At 33.7% G+C, this 20,691-nt stretch overlaps 1 protein-coding gene across 1 annotated transcript; it reads right to left on the bottom strand.

Moving 5' to 3' along the window:
* Window positions 1-10,869: 10,869 nt before the first annotated feature.
* On the bottom strand, window positions 10,870-12,233 carry LOC116168123 (fork head domain transcription factor slp2-like). Its single transcript, XM_031483795.1, has one exon. The coding sequence runs from the start codon at window positions 12,080-12,082 to the stop codon at window positions 11,096-11,098; it is 987 nt and encodes a 328-aa protein (XP_031339655.1). The 5' UTR covers window positions 12,083-12,233; the 3' UTR covers window positions 10,870-11,095.
* Between the last annotated feature and the right edge of the window lie 8,458 nt (window positions 12,234-20,691).

Here is a 20,691-nt window from a genome sequence, read left to right on the forward strand (position 1 = left end):
CACGAAAGTGACAAGTGCCTGTGACAGATGACGCAAGTTATAAATGCCATTCTCCTGCAATATTGCCAAGTCGTTATGTCATCTGAATGGTTCTAGGACTGATTGGTCGGGCTTATTACGTCACAGAGCCCGCCACAATCATATCGTTTTGAATAAACCTTTAAAACCGCACATGTTCATTATTTTTTTGCTAATCAGCCTCTATTTTCGAATAAACTTTTACTGTCCAAAAAAATGTTTTATGGTTTCAGGTACACGCTTATTAAATTAGAACTGCGAAATTCAACTTTACTGTAAACCCCCATTGATGGCAAAGGAAAATAGATTGCTATACGAAAAAATCAACAATTCATGCAGAAAAGAAACTCTATATCTAAACGCCCAAAGGGCGAAGTTCCCGAAAAAAAAAGTGGTTTTTTTTCGTGCCAATCTTAACCCAGAAAAATGAATATTAACAATGAAGTAAAAGATGGTCAGAGTTCCAGAATACAGTATTAACCCAAATTATGGATTTTAAAAATAGAAAAGATATAAGATAAAGGAAAAGAAACATGAAAAATGATATAAACCAAGGAAAATCAAAAAAATATCCAAACACCTAAAAGAGTTTTACGCACGATTCTTTTAAATTGTGAAAGATTTACCTAAATATTTAATATTCGACGGAAATGAATTATACATATACGTATACCTTAGCAATATTATATGAAAATGAAGATTGAAACATTTGTAGGAATTGAAATTAAATCCTTCCGTCGAATATTAAGATTATGTAGGTGTTTGAAACATAATAATGTGGTGATGTAATTACAGAGCCGTCCTTAGCAAATGCGAGGCCTGCAGCGAAATATTTTTGCGGGGCCTTTTTTAACAATGATTCATGTAAGAATGACTCACTCACCGGCGAGCACGAGGTTTTCTTCGCGATTAATGACTATCTCGTACGAATGAGAATTTCGTTCGTAGGTTTTTTAATTAATCAATAGTTGAAAATATTGCGCGGGTAATCAGACATATATTTTATATATTATATTATACAGGGTGTCCATTATGTATGGAATATAGTATATATCTCGGTAAATAGCGAATGTACACAAAATTACATATTCCTTTAATAAGCCAGCATTCAGTTGTTTTTAGTTCAGAAAATAAATGAGTAACGAAAAACAATTGAATTTTTTTAAATGGCAATGCACCTTTTCATTGGGCTCATTTGATAGAGATTTTTGTCCTTTTTCTATGATATAATATGTTAGTACCATTATTCAAGAAAATTTTTCAAAAAAATGTATCATAATTAGATGGATAACATTAATCCAGATACCCTATTTCAAAATAAAACAAATGAACGTGTACGTTTCTTATTAAATCCTGAAGACAAAATGAAATTAGCAGTAAAATGGTTTTCATCGCAATGAATGTTCAAAATGTGCAAGGCAGTGGCATAACCTATTTTAGATTAGATTTTTTTACGAATCTAGCGATACTAATTTATTATTTTTATCCAAAAATGTAAAAATATACAGGGCGTTCCATTTAAAAATTCAAAACCTGGACCATTTCTCCTGAAAAATATGCGAAAACTCTCCTCTTCCCGTACTATTTACCTGTACCAAATCTTATTTTGATACACCTAACACTCGCTAACATTATAGAAATTATGGCTTGTTTAATAGATTCGATGAGCTCAGTATGTAACTAGCTAATTGCTCTACTATAACTACACTACACTACTTTCAAGATTACATGGTACAATATTTTGGATATACGGATTTATAATCGTAAACATGCAGAGTAAGGTTCCCCGATCAATGATCAATCTTGCCACCTTCACACAACTCATTGTTTTCATATACAGGGTGCCCATTATGTATGGAATATAGTATACAGGGTGGTGACTTGCGTAACGCATCATAGGGATTTCAATGTAAAATTCATAACATGCGATTATTGACTCCCCAAATTATTTTAGAGCAAAAATGTATTAAGGTTTTTTGTAGAAACAAATTTTTTACGCCAATAAACCGTATTAGTTTTCAATTTTTTGCATAATAAAGACGGAAAATTGAAAAAAATAAAACCCCCATCGTTTCAATAATCTGTGATGCCATGGAATTTTATAATAGAAAAGCTACGCCAATATCCGTCATGCCATGGAATGTCTGCTATAAAAAAAATCAAATTCTATCAAAAAGTATTATATTTAGAACAGCGACTTCAACATAAAGAAAGACCAAATTACCAAACACGGTTTCCTAATATAACAATTTACAATAAATGTTCGAATAAGTCCCCATTAAATGCAAGACAGTAACCAAGTCGATCATAAAATGCATTTCGAACGGCTGCTAATTGATAATTGGATATCTTTTTGTTTTAGAAAATTCCATGGCATCACAGATTATTGAAACGATGGGGGTTTTATTTTTTCAATTTTCCGTCTTTATTATGCAAAAAATTGAAAACTAATACGGTTGATTGACGTAAAAAATGTTTTTCTACAAAAAACCTTAATACATTTTTGCTCTAAAATAATTTGGGGAACCAATAATGGCATGTTATGAATTTTACATTGAAATCCCTATGATGCGTTGCGCAAGTCACCACCCTGTATATTATCTAGGTAAATATCGAATGTACCTACCTATACAAAATTTTCCGATATGAAAGTTGTTTAATAATAAGGCAGCATTCAGTCGTTTTTATTTCAGAAAACAAATGAGTAACCAAAAAACAATTGAATTATTTTAAATGGCAGTGCACTTTTTCATTAGGTTCATTTTATAGAGATTTTTTTAAATTTTAGATGATGTAACATGTTAGTACCCCAATACAAGAAAATTTGTTTACAAAATTTATTATTATTAGATCACTAACATTAATCCAGATATCCTACATCACAATAAAACAAATGAACGTGTACGTTTCTTATTAAACCTTGAAGACAAAATGAAATTAGCAGTAAAATGGTTTTCATAGCAATGAATGTTCAAAATGTGCAAGGCAGTGGCATAGCCTATCACAAAGTACTTGAAATAAAAATTAATTTCTTCTACACGGGTGCTAACATGGTACCTAGGTCATTGATAAGAGAAAAAAATCTCTATCAAATGAGCCGCATGAAAGTGCATTGCTATTTAAAAAAAATCAATTGTTTTTCGATATTCATTTGTTTTGTAAAATAAAAACAATGCTACCTTATTATAGGTTATAGGAAATAATATCATATAGAAAAATCTTTACCGAAATATATACTATATTCCATCATATTTATATATTTATATATTTAAATATTATTATATTATTTGCATTCAACCAAAACTTATATTTATTTTTTAGCGAGAGTGAGGCTTCGCGCTTGCGAGGCCTTTTTTTCAGCTCGCTGTATAAAACAGCTGAATGGAGGAGTCGACTTTGTTCCATATTAATCCAAGGTATTTCTCTGAGCTTATGAGAAACATGGTGAAATTTTGTAATAGGTACCATAAATAAGTCGAATACAAGCATTTTGAACATTTTTGAAAGTTGCCTTGTAAGGTATGGACCATATACACCGCATTACAATGAGAGAAGTGTGACAACACAAGAGCTTTACAGAGTAATATTTTGGACAAATGTGATAGCATCTGTCTGATTCCATATATGTAGGACAAATTGACATATGCTTTTAATGTGTTCGAATTTGAAGCTAATCCTAAGTTTTTGACTTCCTCAACAAATTTCAATTTTACATCATTAATTTTAACATGAAATTGAGGGTAAATCCCATCCCGACTAGTGTACGGTGTACCAAATAACATTAGCTTGCAAAAGAATGAAGTGAAGCATAATTAACAAAATTTCTGAGATCATCATGTAGGTAAGTCACTATTCGCCATAAAAATATTGTCCTTAGAAAAGGAGTAGGTAATAGGTACAGTTGTGTATCGTCCGCATAGAGATGATACCTACTCGGTGTGTTTATAATATGCTTGACAATATTAGAGGTATAAATATAAACTTTCAATCATAAAATAAGCTAAAGAGTTTGCCCCTTCTGTAGGTAAGTAGATCAAATTTAGGAACACTCTGTGTATAGTGTTCAGAAACATCATAATAGAAAAATCAAATGCTGAACACGAATTTTCTAGAAGTTGCCGGTTATTAATAAAACGTAGGTACCTACTTACTTATTCCTAACAAGTATAGGTAATTAAACGATTTTTTATTTTTTTCTCAAAGTGTTCATTTAAAAAAACTTGCATCAAATATATCAAACGAGCTCCTGGGTCACTGAACATTTAATCAATTCTTCCTTGGATGACGATAAACAAATTACTGAAAACAGAATTGGAAAATTCAAAGCCATTTGTCGAGTTATCTTGTGTTCACAGACGGACGGACAGGCCAATGCAGTATCTACCTTAAGTATAATAGCTAATTTTCTTTTAGGCAAATAGATTAAAAGTTGACTTTTGACTATAACTATACCTACTTTCTTACACTGAATTGCACTTTTTGAAGTAGGTACCTACCTAGGTATATCAATATACCTAGTCATAATAGTTATTTATGGTATAAGTGTAACTTTATCCAACACCTCCTCAAGCTGGTTTAAAACGTGGAAATCTTAAAAACTGCGTGTTCCGCGAAAAGCTAGAGTGCATGGAATACAAAAGCAATAATTCGTTGCTATAATAATAAACAACAAAAATTTAGTCAGAAAATTTATATGGATTTACTTATGGTTCCTGTACTTTATCTTGCTAGTGAGTTATTTTACGTCCATAACTCATTAGTGGGTTATATTATACCTTACTCGTTTAATTTCGTCATAATGACTGGATAATATAGAGGTGTTGGATAAAATATTTTTTTTTACATAGTGTGAAATTATCGGACTTTTTTTAACGAAAAATCGTATGGTATTTTTATTCACGATTTTTACTATGCGTTTCCATGGAGTTTAGTCCACTTTTGAATGACAGTAAATCGCGAATGTCAATAAAATTTTGTGGGTTACTATGGATCACTCAAAGTGTCTTTTTTCCATGAATTTGCTTGATTAACTCGGGCTTCGCCCTCAGTATCACTTTCGAAACTAGTTGTGCAAATAACTATATACGATTAAGTTCTTGAAAACGTAAAAATTTTAGGATAATATGAAAAATAAATACAAAAATAAGTACCTATGACTTATTCAGTTAATAAAATATGGAATAAAAATGCAATAGGCACCTACCTATACAGAATTTACTTATCTAAGATTTGTGTCAAGCGAAATTGAAACTGCACTTTTTTTCAATTGAGATTTTCTCTAAATGAACGTTTAAATCGGATCAAGTATTAATCCTTATCTAACTGTAGGTAGGCCTTGCTCGAGGGGGTAACCACTCTGGAAATACATGTACGTTTTACTGTGGAAATCGCAGAAATCACTTCGAAATCGTGGAAATCAGTTAAGAAATCGCAGAAATCAGCTAAGAAATCTCGTGGAAATCATCGGAAATCAGTTCAAAAATACTCTGCCTGAAATCTTCGCCAACTTTCGTCGTGGCTCGAGTTACTCATGGAGTTACTGCGAGAGTTACTGAATCGTCAGTGGTAAATCGTAATTCATTTGGTGTTGAACCATTTTTTAGGTCTGTGTTAGCTGAGAAAAGCGCGCGCAAATTCAAGATTCTCCAGTTACTTTGATCTAGATTGAAGCTTCCTATCGGCCTTAGCGGCAACAGAAGTGACATTATGGAAACAAAATTCCGAATGCCTTCCATGAAATAGTTATTTGACAACATGTTTGATGCGATTTGATCCTGTGGTTTTTCTATGTGTTACTCTCAAGTTAGAGGTAGTGCAGAAAAATGAAGACTTTTTCACATTCCTCTAGGTCTAGAAGTTGGTTGGAAATATGACGTATTTTGTTCTGGAATGTTCGTAACCGCTCGCGAACACTCGACTTTATTATATAAGCAAATTGGATTGCATTATACGACATTTCCAACTTCGATATTTCTGAGTTATTGTTATAAATTGCGAGATAAATTGTAAGTGATAAATAATAATTATCGTTATAAATTAATTCGTCTTAAGACAGTTATAAATTTATTATCATGACAGCCGAGCGTATGTCTCATCAAAACCAAAAAGTGATAACGAAATATTTAAATCTTATGTGCAATTATGTGCAGATCTGGATTCAACAAATTGAATAGATATTTGAAAAAAAATCACTTTGTACAGGGTGTTTTTTTGGGAGCTTTAGTTAAAAGTTTCTGGGAAAGTAAAATAGGTAGGATTTTGAAAATTTGTACTTAGGAGTTACTCTGAAGGCCGAATCGATGTAAAATATTTTCAAAATGGCCGCACTTCCGGAAACACCGGAAGTAGATAGTAACTTCGTTATTTTAAATGGCAACCCCTATTTTTTATTGCATTTTTGGATTCTACGTGAAATTTCAGTTCTTTTGATACCCATATGTCATATCTGCCATTTATGGTTTTTAAGTTATTTTGACTTTAAGAAAAAAAAAATGGCGGATGCAGATGGTACCTTGATAATTGATTACTTGAAAAAGGTTATAGTCATGGCAACCCATTTTTATCAGTGCATAGAGAATGAATAGGGCTTTCTTTTACTGTACTTAAAACAAAGTTAAGTTGCGTACAACCGCACCTATGGAGATCCAAATTTAAGAAACTTCAAAGTCTATAAACTCAGTTTTTTTTAAATGGAATGACCATGTTCTTAATATTGCATGAGATAGAGAATCGAAATTGGCATATTTTGATATTACATGTTCCTATAGCTATCTTTAACAGTTTCTGATTTATTCCCATTTCATTGAATTGATCTCGGAATTGATGCCATTTTTTTTCGCATTTTCTTTTTAGTAGTTGGCCATGATTTTATAACAATCGAATTTTAAACAAATCAAGGAATGGATTCTTTAATACCACTGATTCTAGTTCTAGTCTAAATAATTCATTAATAAATAACTCATTTAATAAGGATATAGGACAGAAAATTTTTGAAAAATCTAAACAGAGTCGTTCAACTGAATTTCTTAAACAACGTATAAGTCTGGAAATTAAGAGAGGTAATGCGATATCTGTTCTAGCAACAATTCCATACCAAAAATGTTTCAACAAAGTTTTTTATATTTTGCATTGAATTTATTTTGTTAATCTTGCATTTGCAATTCAATTCATTTTCTTAAATATTCTCTTGTAGAGCTTTGTATAACTTGTGCTTCAACGGTTTGTAGTGCATTAGGGGTACAAAATTTCAAAAATTCATACAATTTCGTTCTAGTTTTCGAATGAATGTACGGAAAGCACGCGCCGCGATTCTGCCCATTTCACCATAAATAACAATTAAATTCCAAAATAGGTGAAACCACTGCGAGTCATTTTTCGATTTTTGAAAAACTTATGTTAACCTATAACAGTGGGTGATGGATTAGTGTCACTAGATTTGTTTAAAATTCAATTGTTATAGAATCATGGCCGACTACTAAAAAGAGAATCCTAAAAAAATAGTGTCAATTCAATAAAATGGGAATAAGTCAGAAACTGTTAAAGATAGCTATAGGAACATGTATTGTCAAAATATGCCCATTTCGATTCTCTATCTCATGGAATAGTAAGAACGTGGTCATTCCATTTAAAAAAACTGAGTTTTTAGTCTTTGAAGTTTCATAAATTTGGATATCCATAGGGGCGGTCGTACGCAACTTAACTTTTTTTTAAGTGCACTAAAAGAAAGCCCTATTCATTCTCTATGCACTGATAAAAATAGGTTGCCATGACTACAACCGTTTGCAAGTAATCAATTATCAAGGTACCATCTGCATCCGCCATTTTTTTTCTTAAAGTCAAAATAACTTAAAAACCATAAATGGTAGATATCGACATATGGGTATCAAAAGAAGTGAAATTTCACGTAGAATCCAAAAAAGCAATAAAAAAATAGGGGTTGCCATTTAAAATAACGAAGTTACTATCTACTTCCGGTGTTTCCGGAAGTGCGGCCATTTTGAAAATATTTTACATCGATTCGGCCTTCAGAGTAACTCCTAAGTACAAATTTTCAAAAACCTACCTATTTTACTTTCCCAGAAACTTTTAACTAAAGCTCCCAAAAAAACACCCTGTATAGGTGATGTTTTCGTAAACAATATTCTTCACAAATTCAAAAAAATATCAATTCAGTCTGCTTAATAGCATTTTCTTACCACACCAAAACTGAAACTGAGAAATTATATTTGCTGAACAGTGAACAGTGCGAGGCGAAGCCGAGCTACGAACTGTTACGAAACAGAGTGAGGCGAGGCGGCAAACCCGCCGGAGCCGAGCGAATGTCTCCTCAAAACCAAAAAGTGTTATCAAAACTAAAAAATCTTATGTAGAATTATGTGCAGATCTGGATTCAACAAGTTGAATAGACATTTAAAAAAGGTGATGTTTCCATAAACAAAAATATTCCTCACAAATTCAAAAAAATTATCAAATCAGTCTGCTTAGTATCATGTTCTTACCACACCAAAACTGAAACTGAGAAATTGTCCTTCATACATGATACATGGTACATAGGTCGAGTAATCGAAATCAGGAAATTAAACACCGCGTGTGAACAGGTCTACAAGATGAAATTTCTAAAACACGATCTTGACTCATACATATGGCCGAAAGTTGAGGACATCCAAAATGTAGAAAGATCCTACATATTCTATGGACCTGTGGACTTAAAGGGTAGATAGTGGTCCATTTACCCTAACAAGATATGAAAAACAGAAAATAGAAAAAATATTTAAAAAAATTAAAAGTAGCGCTGTAAATATTTAGCAATACTTCACATACGTCCTAGACATAAATAATACGTTTTATGCGAGGTTTTATGTCTATATTTTTGTTATAGCTTGGGCGCTAAATAAAACGTCATTATTATTTTACTTTTATTTTATTTATCGTGCATTTTTAGCGGTAGGTATTTCTATTCATGAAATCAAACTTCATTCTATCCCAAGGATAGGAATTTCCCGGCTAGATTAAGTTTCAAGTAAACTGCTTTTTGCAATTAGTCCGTCAGGTAAATTGAGATTTTCAGGTAGCCATAGAGGTTTTTAGAAATATTTGCTAATATTACTATTGGTATTATCAAAACTTGGTTAAGATACTCGTTTAATTTCTATAGCGAAATCTTTATATCTTTGTATCTTCTCTTGTTGTGTTTTAATAATATTATTGGATAGAGAACAACCAACATCATTAGAAAGGGTTTCTTTACTTGTTTTGTCGATGTGAAGTCAAGATCACGATAGAGTGCTTATCAGATCTAATATTGCGATACATTAATATTCGATTCCAAAACAGATGATGGTAGATATTTATACTATGCTTTCAAAGATTTTAGCAAATGGTATATTGTGCAAATTTACTAAATATAATATTAATATTATTCTTATTATTTTGTGAGCACTTAAGAAAATGCTGGTTAACTAAATACTTTTATTAATAGTTATTAGCTATTCATTATCTGCAAACTGAACTTTAAAATGCAACGCAATCTAGGTGTGATTTCATTTGCAGACCAAAAAGATACATAGTGACGACGTAATACGTATCTACAAATATTATACCACTATAGGTTCGTATTTGCCTTGCATTTTTTACCTTACAACACCACCACACGCCACAAATCCTATGTAACTTTAAAGAAATTATAGAAATCATTGCATAATATAGGGAAATCGCAAATGATTTCCGGGAAATCAATGAGAAATCGCAAGTGATTTCCAGGAAATCGTGGAAATCAACCAGAAATCCCAAGTGGTTTTCGAGAAATCAACGAAATCGCTTAAAAATCGCAAATGATTTCCAGATTTCTAGAAATACGTGTACGTTAGAGTGGTTACCCCCTCGGCCTTACTGAACCACCCTTTGGAACATTAATATCACAAAATGTTCAATATGAGAATTTCCAAACATTATTGACCTCTGCGTAGGTACCCCTAAACAAGCACCAAAAATCAAAATACCTTGTATTCCTATTTCCTAGGTTTATGGCTATCGAGATTTAACTGGTAGTTAACTTTTCTAATTTAGGATAAGTAAACCTACTTTACGAAATAAAACTTGAACCTTGCAAACCTCGTTGCAAACCCTCTAAAGAATCCTAAAATCAGTGATTGACTTTCTATGGAGGAATGTTAATAAATCCTGTTTTTTCTCACAATATTTTCCAAAAAATTCATCGCATGCACTACCATAGGCATATTGAGACCTTCAATTTTTTTTAATTTAATTTGGTTTGTAATGGCGATAAATTACTCATGTGTGTTAATTAAATTCGGCGCCTTCCTATATAACGTATAGGTACTTAGGTATTTACGTAGGTATATATTACCTAATAAGAGTCCTGATGTTCGGATTACTGAAATTCTTTCAATGTAATTAATTACAGTTTACCCAGAACAGATCGGAAGATTTATTATTCTGTATCGTATGCACAAGGTAAAATGCGATACTCAAAACTACAATTTACACGATGTTTTAAATTTTGACCAAAGAGATTTGATTTAGCATTTCCCGAGTCTCTTTGATCTTACCTACTGCTCCAGATTTTGGTTCGGGGATAATGTGAAATGGAAGATGGAGACTATCATTTCAAGTAGGTATAACCACAGATATACTTTACGTATAGGCATGTATATCTGTGGTATAACTAACCGTCGCAAGAGCACTTCTTTTTACTTAATTACATAGACGCACATATTCTAAATTTGTTATGCATCTTTCATTGATCGCATTTTTTCTCTCTTTTGCATTAGAAAATTAAGCCTGCTAAGAAAATTCGACACGTTTTCCGCAAACTGAATAAAAGAGCTCAAATAAGTCATAGTGATAGATTTAATTCATATAATACACTATTTTGCAGGACTATTTACATGATTTACATTAAAATTTGCTATCTACATATAATACGCTCTCATTTACAAACATTTATCGTTAAATATAATATAAAATATGTACAAAAATAAAAAAAAAACAACAAACCGGGACGTTCACAACGAGATCATCATCAGTCAAGAATAGTAGGTATCACAATTTAGTTCAATCAACTTTGCCTGGAAATTACTGTAACGGGTTTAAACAAACTGTCCGAACTCGTTCTTGGTTCCGGCGAACTGGAACAACTGGATGGTGAGACGCCGACGGGATGCGTTAGGGATGTTGGTGGATGATGGGGCAGTCGAAGCGGGCCGTAGGTGTCGAATGCTGGTGGATGTCGTAAGAACGGGGTGGCGTCGGGCGGTCCTAAGATCCTTTCGACGCTGAACGTCGGTGCGACTACCGGCGTAGGTTTTGGTAGAACTGGGAAATACGGGTTATACCTTTGGTACATCGACGCTAAAAGCGCGGGGTTTGGATAGAGTCCCATTAAAGTCGGGGTATAACCGGGAAACGGAGCGGGATACATTCCGGCGGCACCTAACATCACTGTCCGTTTGAAGGCGGCCAGACGCGATCGAGTCGCCGCCGTTGAACGTCGGCGAAGTTTTCCCGTCGTGCCTCCAATGAAAACGTCTTCAGCCGATGGGTCCAGCATCCAGTAGTTGCCCTTGCCTGGATCGTCGTAATGCCGCGGCACCTTCACAAAGCACTTATTTAAACTCAAATTGTGCCTGATCGAATTCTGCCAGCCTTGCTTGTTTTCGCGATAGTAAGGAAAGTTTCTCATGATGTACTCGTAGATTCCATTGAGCGTCAAACGCTTTTCGGGACTATTCCTAATGGCCATCATTATTAGCGCGTTGTAGCTGTACGGCGGTTTCTCGCACGGCTTCTTCTCGTCACTCTTGTCACCTGAAGCGGCGGTCTGCGCCGTCTTCGAACAATCCAGTGGTGGAGGCGTCCCGGTCACGTCCAGGTCTGAGTCGGAATCTGAAGGTTCGGGCTCGGAAATATTGGCCGGACTTGTAGTCAGGCTTCGCGATTCCTCAACAGTTTCAGGTAGAATCGAACTGATCGAGAACGACGATTTCAGAGGGGTACGTGCAGCCATTGTCGGTAAGAAAATTAAAGTCTCCTCTCTTTTCACCATATTGGCATAACTACACAATTTAAAACGGAAACTTCACACCGAGCGAACTTCACAGATCCAACTGAAACTGCTAACTGAAGATGTTAGACGGTGGGAAACCTTAAGTAAACTCTCCACTAGGATAGGCAGAAATATGAAACCAATCAGAAACCGGGACCAAGAACGGTAGCAAATGTATTTTATTCATATTCCCGCCTTTGTGTACACAAAATGGGCGTTTTCAGCGGAGCGCGGGAGTGTTTCAGATTGGTGGAGGGGATTTTTCAGCGGCGCTTGCCCGGGATCGCACAGAGCGCCTGAACTTGCCTTGTTTGTTTTCTGAATGCGTCCTTCGTCCTATAACATTTGCTAACATTTATAATCTTGTTTCCATACTGGTATTCTTGTAGGGAGTGTTTGTTTCATTTTATTCCTCGACTGCACCTGGCTATTAAAATGGGCTTTACGACTATTGTTAATGATAATCTTTTGGGCTTTGCGTTCGGCAGGAAGTTTCGCACCTTTCCATTTATGCGAAAGTTCTTATAGGTACAAGTAAATGAGACAATGGAAAATATTGATGAATTTGACTAAACTTAGTCACCCCATCTTCGAGGGTTATTGCATATTCTATAACTATATGAAATTACATGATTTAGTTATAAATAAATTGTGATTGTATTCTTTGATTCAGATTGAATTTGTTCGGCCAAATTCTTTTTGTGTAAACGGCTAAACTCATAGCAAAGATTTACATACCTAAAGTCAGCATGTTTTTATATTGAAAAGGGTGTAAAATCATGATGGTATAGGATAATTTACATCCCTAATGGTGAAAACGGATTCTGATAGTCTTTCTGGTTTGAATAATATTATACATTCTTGACTTGTCTTGCCTTTACATATTTTCTCTCGTCTAAGATCCCTTTTCGGTGCAAGTTGGTCCAATATTCGCCAGTGATCGCAACATAAAGACGTGAATAAATTTCCATATGTTGTGTGACAAGCAGTGCCCGCAATGCGGCATTTTCTCATGTCTTCTTCTTTAGCTCTTCTTTCTTCTGTTACACTTTTACATTTAAATAAACTATTGGTGACGCCAGGGGCGGACTGGGTACTTACGGGCCAGGTGGAATTGCATAGGTTACGGGCAATTTGCTTCATTTTAATACTCCTTTTTCGGAAATCAAATACAATACAGTTTTTTTTTAAATTGCAGCTGATGATTAAAACTTTTGATTGAGAAGTCCGATCGAAAAAGTACGATTTGTTTTGGATTCTACGCACCGAAATTAATAAGAAAAAGTGTTTTCCCCAGAAATTTTGGTGCAGTCAATTTTTGGTAAAAAAGGCCTTTTTTTGAGCCCCGAAAAAAAAATTGTCTCAGATCGACCCGGAAAAAATTTTCTTATAGAATGTGGCCTGTAGAATCCATAATTTCAAACAGTTCCAAGATTGGGCTACTAGTTCAAAAGTTACAGCCCTTTGAATTTTCTTTCGAAATTGGTTTCTAGTCCCATAACTTTTGATTGAGAAGTCCGATCGAAAAAGTAGGTACGAATTGTTTTAGATTCTGCGCACCAAAATTAATAAGAAAAAGTGTTTTCCCGAGAAATTTTGGTGCAGTCGATTTTTGGTAAAAAAGGAAGGTTATACACTGCCTTTTTTTGAGCCCCGAAAAAAAATGGTCTCAGATCGACCCGGAAAAAAATGTTCTTATAGAATGTGGCCTGTAGAATCCATAATTTCAAACAGTTCCAAGATTGGGCTACTAGTTCAAAAGTTACAGCCCTTTGAATTTTCTTACGAAATTGGTTTCTAGTCCATAACTTTTGATTGAGAAGTCCGATCGAAAAAGTACGAATTGTTTTAGATTCTACGCACCAAAATTAATAAAAAAAAGTGTTTTCCCGAGAAATTTTGGTGCAGTCGATTTTTGGTAAAAAAGGAAGGTTATATACCTATACACTGCCTTTTTTTGAGCCTGAAAAAAATTGTCTCAGATCGACCCGGAAAAAAATTTTCTTATAGAATGTGGCCTGTAGAATCTATAATTTCAAACAGTTCCAAGATTGGGCTTCTAGTTCAATAGTTACAGCCCTTTGAATTTTCTTTCGAAATTGGTTTCTAGTCAGGGGCGGGCCAGGTGGAATTGCATAGGTTACGGGCCATTAAAGTATTAGTGTAGTAATCATGGGGGCGGGGGGTAGCTCTGCGGTGCACCACAAAAACATTTTTTGCTTCATTTTAAAGTACTCCTTTTTCGGAAATCAATTACAATACAGGTTTTTTTTAAATTGCAGCTGATAATTAAAAGTAACAAAATATACAATCCAAACGAGGCGCGTCGCCTATCATTGTATTTCATCACTTTCATGCTACGACAAAAAATGATAAATTCATTGTAAAACACTTCAATTAAAACAGAATTTTTTATTTTTTTAACAACCGAACATCAACCCCAATTAGAGAAGCGTGTTAATAACTTATTAATAGTGCAAGAAACTAAATACAGCACATACTTATAAATTTCCAACGGGCCATTATGACGTACAGGCCAGGTGGCAATCGCCACCCGCCCCCCCGGGCCAGTCCGCCCCTGGGTGACGCAAAATCTGCGATTTGGTACGTATACATTGAGATTGATTCTGCGTGTCCAAGCGTAGGACCTATTCCTTTTATTATTGGAGATAGGAAAATAGTGTAAGAAGAAAAAATAGTCTACTTTCAATTTTTGATAAGGCTACATATTTAAAAAAAAAGCATTAGAAAACCTTTTTTACTGTAATATTCTTAAAGAGCTTGAACAAATAGGTATATATGTTATAATTACATTAGACATTAAAGCGGCAGTTATATTATTTTAGAACCAATCGCAGTAACTGTGGAAATTTAACCAAAAACAAAAGAGAATTTTTCACTTGTCATGTCTGTCACAAAATTAGTTTAGTGAACAATATAACTTATAAAAACCACAATGTAAAAAATAATAGTTACACAAATGATGATAATGGTTAAGAAGTGTAATGTACTGTGTAATGAATGTAATGATAATACATATATAGGAAGCAAGTGCAATGTATTTAAATTTGTCTTATAAGTTATAATAATTATTCCTGTAGCTGCTTTTCGTTTGTTTTCTTTGCTTCCTCTTATTTTATGTTTTTGTTTAAATTTCCACAGCTACTGCGATAGCTTCTAAACACATTACTGTAGCTTTAATTTCTAAAGTAGTTATAAACTTATAACGTATTTGATATCATTGTACAGAGAAGTTCAAGCTCTATGTCACTTATAATTATAATATAGAAGTGTTCTGAAACGTTTTCGGATCAATTAATCATAGAACAATTATTGAGGGAGCCGAAGGCTAGTTCGGCACAAATTTTGGCACTGTAGATGATTAATAGGGTTACTCTACTTGCGTCTAATTCGCCTCCGACTTATAACTAATACCGAAGAGTGTTTTGAAACGTTGACATCATAAAATACCTGTCGTCTGCATAATAATAATACGCTGTTTAAAAAGGGACTTTCAAATGAGTTCAATAAGGATATTCGGACAAGTAAAAAAAATTGTATCGTAGATGATACCAAAAAGCGACGGTTTTCTTTGCAAACTACGCTCCCAGGTCAAAATACCAAATTTCCTTGGACAGTTTTGATTTTTCTCAACGAAATTTGTGACTTGAACCTATCAATAAATAATGCTGAGATCATACTGCAGAGGTTTTGTAAATTTCGTGTCATAATATTTAACAGCGATAATAAAAATAGCCAATACAAATTCATGACTGCATAAAAAACATTTTTTCTGGTTAAGGCCCTGAGTGAGGTTTCAACTCTCAAATCAAGCGCTGGGTGTACTCAGCGTGTTTTATTTTGGTTGAGACTACTTTTAGGGAGGTTATCATATCTCTCCCCATGTCATTTAGAAAAAAGGTAAAAACTGCCTGTTTTAGATATTTTTATATAGAAACCAGTGGCGTAGTCAAAAAAAAATTTGGGCCACCGTTTCTGAGATTTGACCCAAAGTTGGTATTTATTAAACGCAACACCCTGTATATTTTACTGTCAATTTTTGCATTCCTTTTCCCGATTGTGTACAACACATATATTTTTCAAAATTTTGAACTGACATCTACCGTCAGCCAAATTGTTATCAGCTACCATGGATACAATAAATGAATAAACAATGAATCAATGGCGTACTATTTAAAAACAGTTTTCAAGACTAAAATTAAAAAAATACATATGGGTTGTGATAAATCAATGTACCTAATCAGGAAAAAAAATGCAAATAATGTTACATTTAAAAATACCAACATTGGGTCACATCTGAGAAACTGTGGTCTAAAAGTTTTTTCACTACGTCACTGATTTGTACGTTAAAATATCTTGAATAGCAATTTTTACGTTTCCTATCCTACATGGGTATTAGGATACGATAACATTCTAAACAGTCAAACTTTTCGGTTTCACCCTGTATCTCAGAATTAAACATAGCTGGATTGATTCTGTTTGTAGTACCTATTAAAAGTTTCATCCTTGTATACCCTCCCACACTAGTAAGAAGAACAAAATAAGCACCGAATCTTCAAAAGAAAAGAGGGGTATAGTATACCATATCTATTTTTTAAGGCTCTAGATTTAACCTTTTTTTACTGAAGAAATCAGGTAGTAAAACTGTGCATTCACATAGGTTTTATTATTCACACATAACCTTTAACGCGAATTTCAATGAATTACTATAAATATTCAGCTGTTTTCTGATAATGATCGCTTTTCTGACCGAAACTCGACATATATTTATTAAAGTGCCTTTATTATGCCCATTTAATGTGAGCTATCAGTTTAATAAAACTGTTTTTATTCAAATCAGTGCGCAGATATGTGAATTATTGTAGGTACTTTTATTTCGTCCACTCTATAGGTTTTGAGCAAGTAATTAAAATTGCATTCTGTCATTTAAATGCTGACATCAAAAACGTTTAGACGAAGGGATCGATGTAGTATTACTTGTACTTTTCATTATAAACATAACGGGCGATCAAAAATGAGTTGTTGTCGAGTCGCCTTCGAAAGTTCAAGTTAAATACGAATTCCCATGTAAACAAAAATTCCAAAGGTGACTCGACAGCAACTCATATTTGATCGCATTGTACTTCTTAATCAAATCAATGATAACATATTATAAATTTTTATGTCAAAATGGATCATGACCATCAAAGAAAACTCAAACATAACACCAAATTAATTAATTAGAATAATCTTTGTCCATTTCTTTAAGTAATAGCGCTAAACAATAGTAAAATTTATGTTAATTATATATACAGTGTGTAAAGCGATACAAGATGGATTTTTTTTTAAATATTGATTTATGAAAAAAATTTATTCTTCATGATTTGTTTTGCTTGCTTTGAAAGTACCAATAACGTTTCGATAATCTAAAATTTATTTATAGAAATCTGGAAAAATAATAAAATTAATTTTTTTTATTGAAAGTTATCATTCTACATTATAATTAAGATAGAGTATTGCTATCAAACCACAAACAATCGAAACGTTATTGGTACTTTCAAAGCAAGTAAAAAATATTATGAAGAATAAATTTTTTTCATAAATCAATAATTTAAAAAAAAATTCCCTCTTGTATACCCCATCGCTTTACACACTGTATAAATTACACCTACGATACATTCACACTGTGTTGTGACTACACCTAACTCGTTGCCTAGCGCCTTCAAAAACTGGACGAATGTACACTTCAAAAGAAAAGTGAAAGAGTTTGTGTTATTAGGGGGTTTTTTATAATGAAAAAAAATGTTTAAATAGATGTAGTAGGTACCTTAATAACATGTTTTAAAAGTATACCGGGCGGTGACTTGAACAACGTCTATTTAGGTATTTTGTACAGAAAAAATTACGAATCCATGCATACCAAGAAATTGGATAACTAAATACTGGCGATTTTAAGAAAATCAGTGGTGCCATGACAGTTTGACATCAAACAAAGCTAACTAATGACAAATGCAGGCGCTTTTGTTGGACTTCATAATTCCATGGCATTACCGATTTTATAAACGCGACATAGTTTTTGATTTTTAAATTTTTACTGTTCCTGAATTTATAAAATAGGAAACAATAGCATGTACGGATTCGTAATTTTTTTCTCCACAAAAAACCTAAATAGACTTTAACTAATTGGAAATTAAAAAATTGCTATTGAAATTCCTATGGCTGTTCCCCAAGTCACCAACCCGCATAGGCGCATATACCTATATACCGGGTGGTGCACGGTAAGTGGGAACATAGGGATTTAATATGGAAAATTAGTTGTATGCAATATCCTGCCCTTCTGTACATTTTACAGAAAAAACTGGAGAGTTTAAAGTTGTTGAGAATTAAAAGGTGCATACGAAACTGTTTACATGTTTTATTAAGCTTTTGGTATACTCGCAAATTTCTGTTATTAGTAGCAATTCATAAAACAACAAAAGTCATGGCTATTGGTACTAATAACGGAAATGTTGAAATTTATTTTTAAATTTGCGGGTATAGATACCAAAAGCTTAATAAAACATGTAAAAACAGTTTTATATGCAACTTTTAATTCTAAACAACTTTAAACTCTACAGTTTTTTCTGTAAAATGTACAGGTCGTGTTTTATTCTAATGCCTTGATATATTTTCAAAGAGTTTTTCGTTTGAATCTTCCTAAATTTTGACAGTTTTAAGTATGTAACTTCTCTGAAAAGAATGAAGAAAGAAGGAAGTTGCAATTATTGACCATTTCCATTTCCATTCTGTTTTTGACTTGTGTAAAACTATACTGTTATAACACCAATAAATTATTATTATTATTATTATTCATATTGGAGAACCTGTCTAAACGTTTATTGAGCGACATTTCAGGTTGTGATCTCTAAAAGTGACAGCGTGACAGTTCTCATTATTTAGTAGATAATAATGACCTCATTATTAATCACTTTTAAACAATGGTTGTGAAAGCCAACTGTACAAGTTAAAAAATCATTTTAGGCTAGTAGTGAAAAAACAGTATTTTGTTCTGTCATTGACTACTGGTTAACAATAACTTTGAAAAGCTCTCGAGAAGGTCAACTTTACAAGTGAAAAAAAGGTTAATAATCATGTCAGCATCATAGGCTATATAGTGATAAAAAAATCATTTTTTCTTATAAATTACAAGTTGACCCCAAACTGTAGCAAGTTGCTTAAACCAAAGAGTATACAACGAGAGAGGGTGCAATTCTTGACATTATGTTACTTGAAATTATTATATTCACTAGACTGTGTAGTGATATAATAATGACAAGTGAAGGGGGAAGCATTTCAAACGAACATTGATTAAAAGTTGCCAATAAGAAGTCAAATTTCGGAATAAAATTTCTCATTACATCGGTCGTTCGTTCACTACAAGAGTTTAATAAGCAATTCTTGTTTGCTGCTGACATTTTATCAACTTTAAGAATCTAAAATCACAACCCCTCATATCGTCCGTCAGATTATATCTGAATTACCTCATTATTGACGGTTCTCAATTGTCGTAACACATAACAAGCCTAGGTATATTATGCCGAGCGCATATTTCCAGATCTTGCCGATAAAGAGTCTTCTTTTGTACTCCGCCCAATTTACTTCGCATATCCCATGGACGAAATCCGATTTGGAAGGTAAAATTGTCGAAAAACGAAAATAAATATTATCGAGTCGAGTTTGACGAGCCGATGACACGACAGAAAATGAAGGCACGTATTGTTAGTGAAAAGCGACCGACACGCAAGTTGCCTGTCACTAGATTAGAACTATAATTTTGAAAACGAAACCCATTTTTGGGTTAAAAAGCCACACATATTAGAACCCTATTGTTATACTTGTGACAGTTTGGGCCGCCATTATTACCTACACGAAAGGAACCTTTGTGGGAGAAGGACGCAAGCTGCTTAGGTGCTAATAAACAACGTCTCTAGAATAGAGGCCAACATGAAAAGGCAATAATTGACAAAATCTGCGCCGATTGTCACGTGTTTTATCGTAAGCTCCGTGGCGAATGCGAAACGTCACTAAGCAGAAATAAATGGCTTTATTTGTTATAAACGGCTTTGAGCTCGCCGACAAACATTTTTCAATTTCAACCAGTCCTTAGAGGTCTTAATCTGTGGCACTCGGAAGGAGGGCGTTCGGAACTAAAAACAAGCGATTTCATTATACCTACTAAGGGCTCACAAATAACAGCCACCTAACAAGATGTAACGTGTCTAGATCCTCTTTCAATTTGTGTAATATTTATAGAGCGAAGTGGTGCTGTTATCTACACATATACTGAATGATTGGGTCCGGTGGGGGTCGTTGATTCAACCCCCGATGTTACGCGCAAATCCGCCCTTATTTACCAAACAAATAGAAGCGGTTTCTGTTGAAAAACTAACGCGGCAGATGTTTTACAGCCACTGAACCAGTTTCAAGTTCATTCTAATTGACATTCGACTCTTATTTGATTTTATTGTCAGTTTATGGATTTCTTTTTATTATTAACCGCAGGAACGATCGCCAACTGAGAAAATTTATGATTACGACCAGACGGGTCCCAATCCAATCTCCTTACGGAA

This window comes from Photinus pyralis, unplaced genomic scaffold (genome assembly GCF_008802855.1).
Source record: "Photinus pyralis isolate 1611_PpyrPB1 unplaced genomic scaffold, Ppyr1.3 Ppyr1.4_LG4, whole genome shotgun sequence".
In the NCBI taxonomy this organism is placed as follows: domain Eukaryota; kingdom Metazoa; phylum Arthropoda; class Insecta; order Coleoptera; family Lampyridae; genus Photinus; species Photinus pyralis.

Excerpts from the sequence above, each read along its gene's own strand:
- LOC116168123 (XM_031483795.1), bottom strand. The coding sequence starts at position 12,082 with ATGGTGAAAAGAGAGGAGACTTTAATTTTCTTACCGACAATGGCTGCA.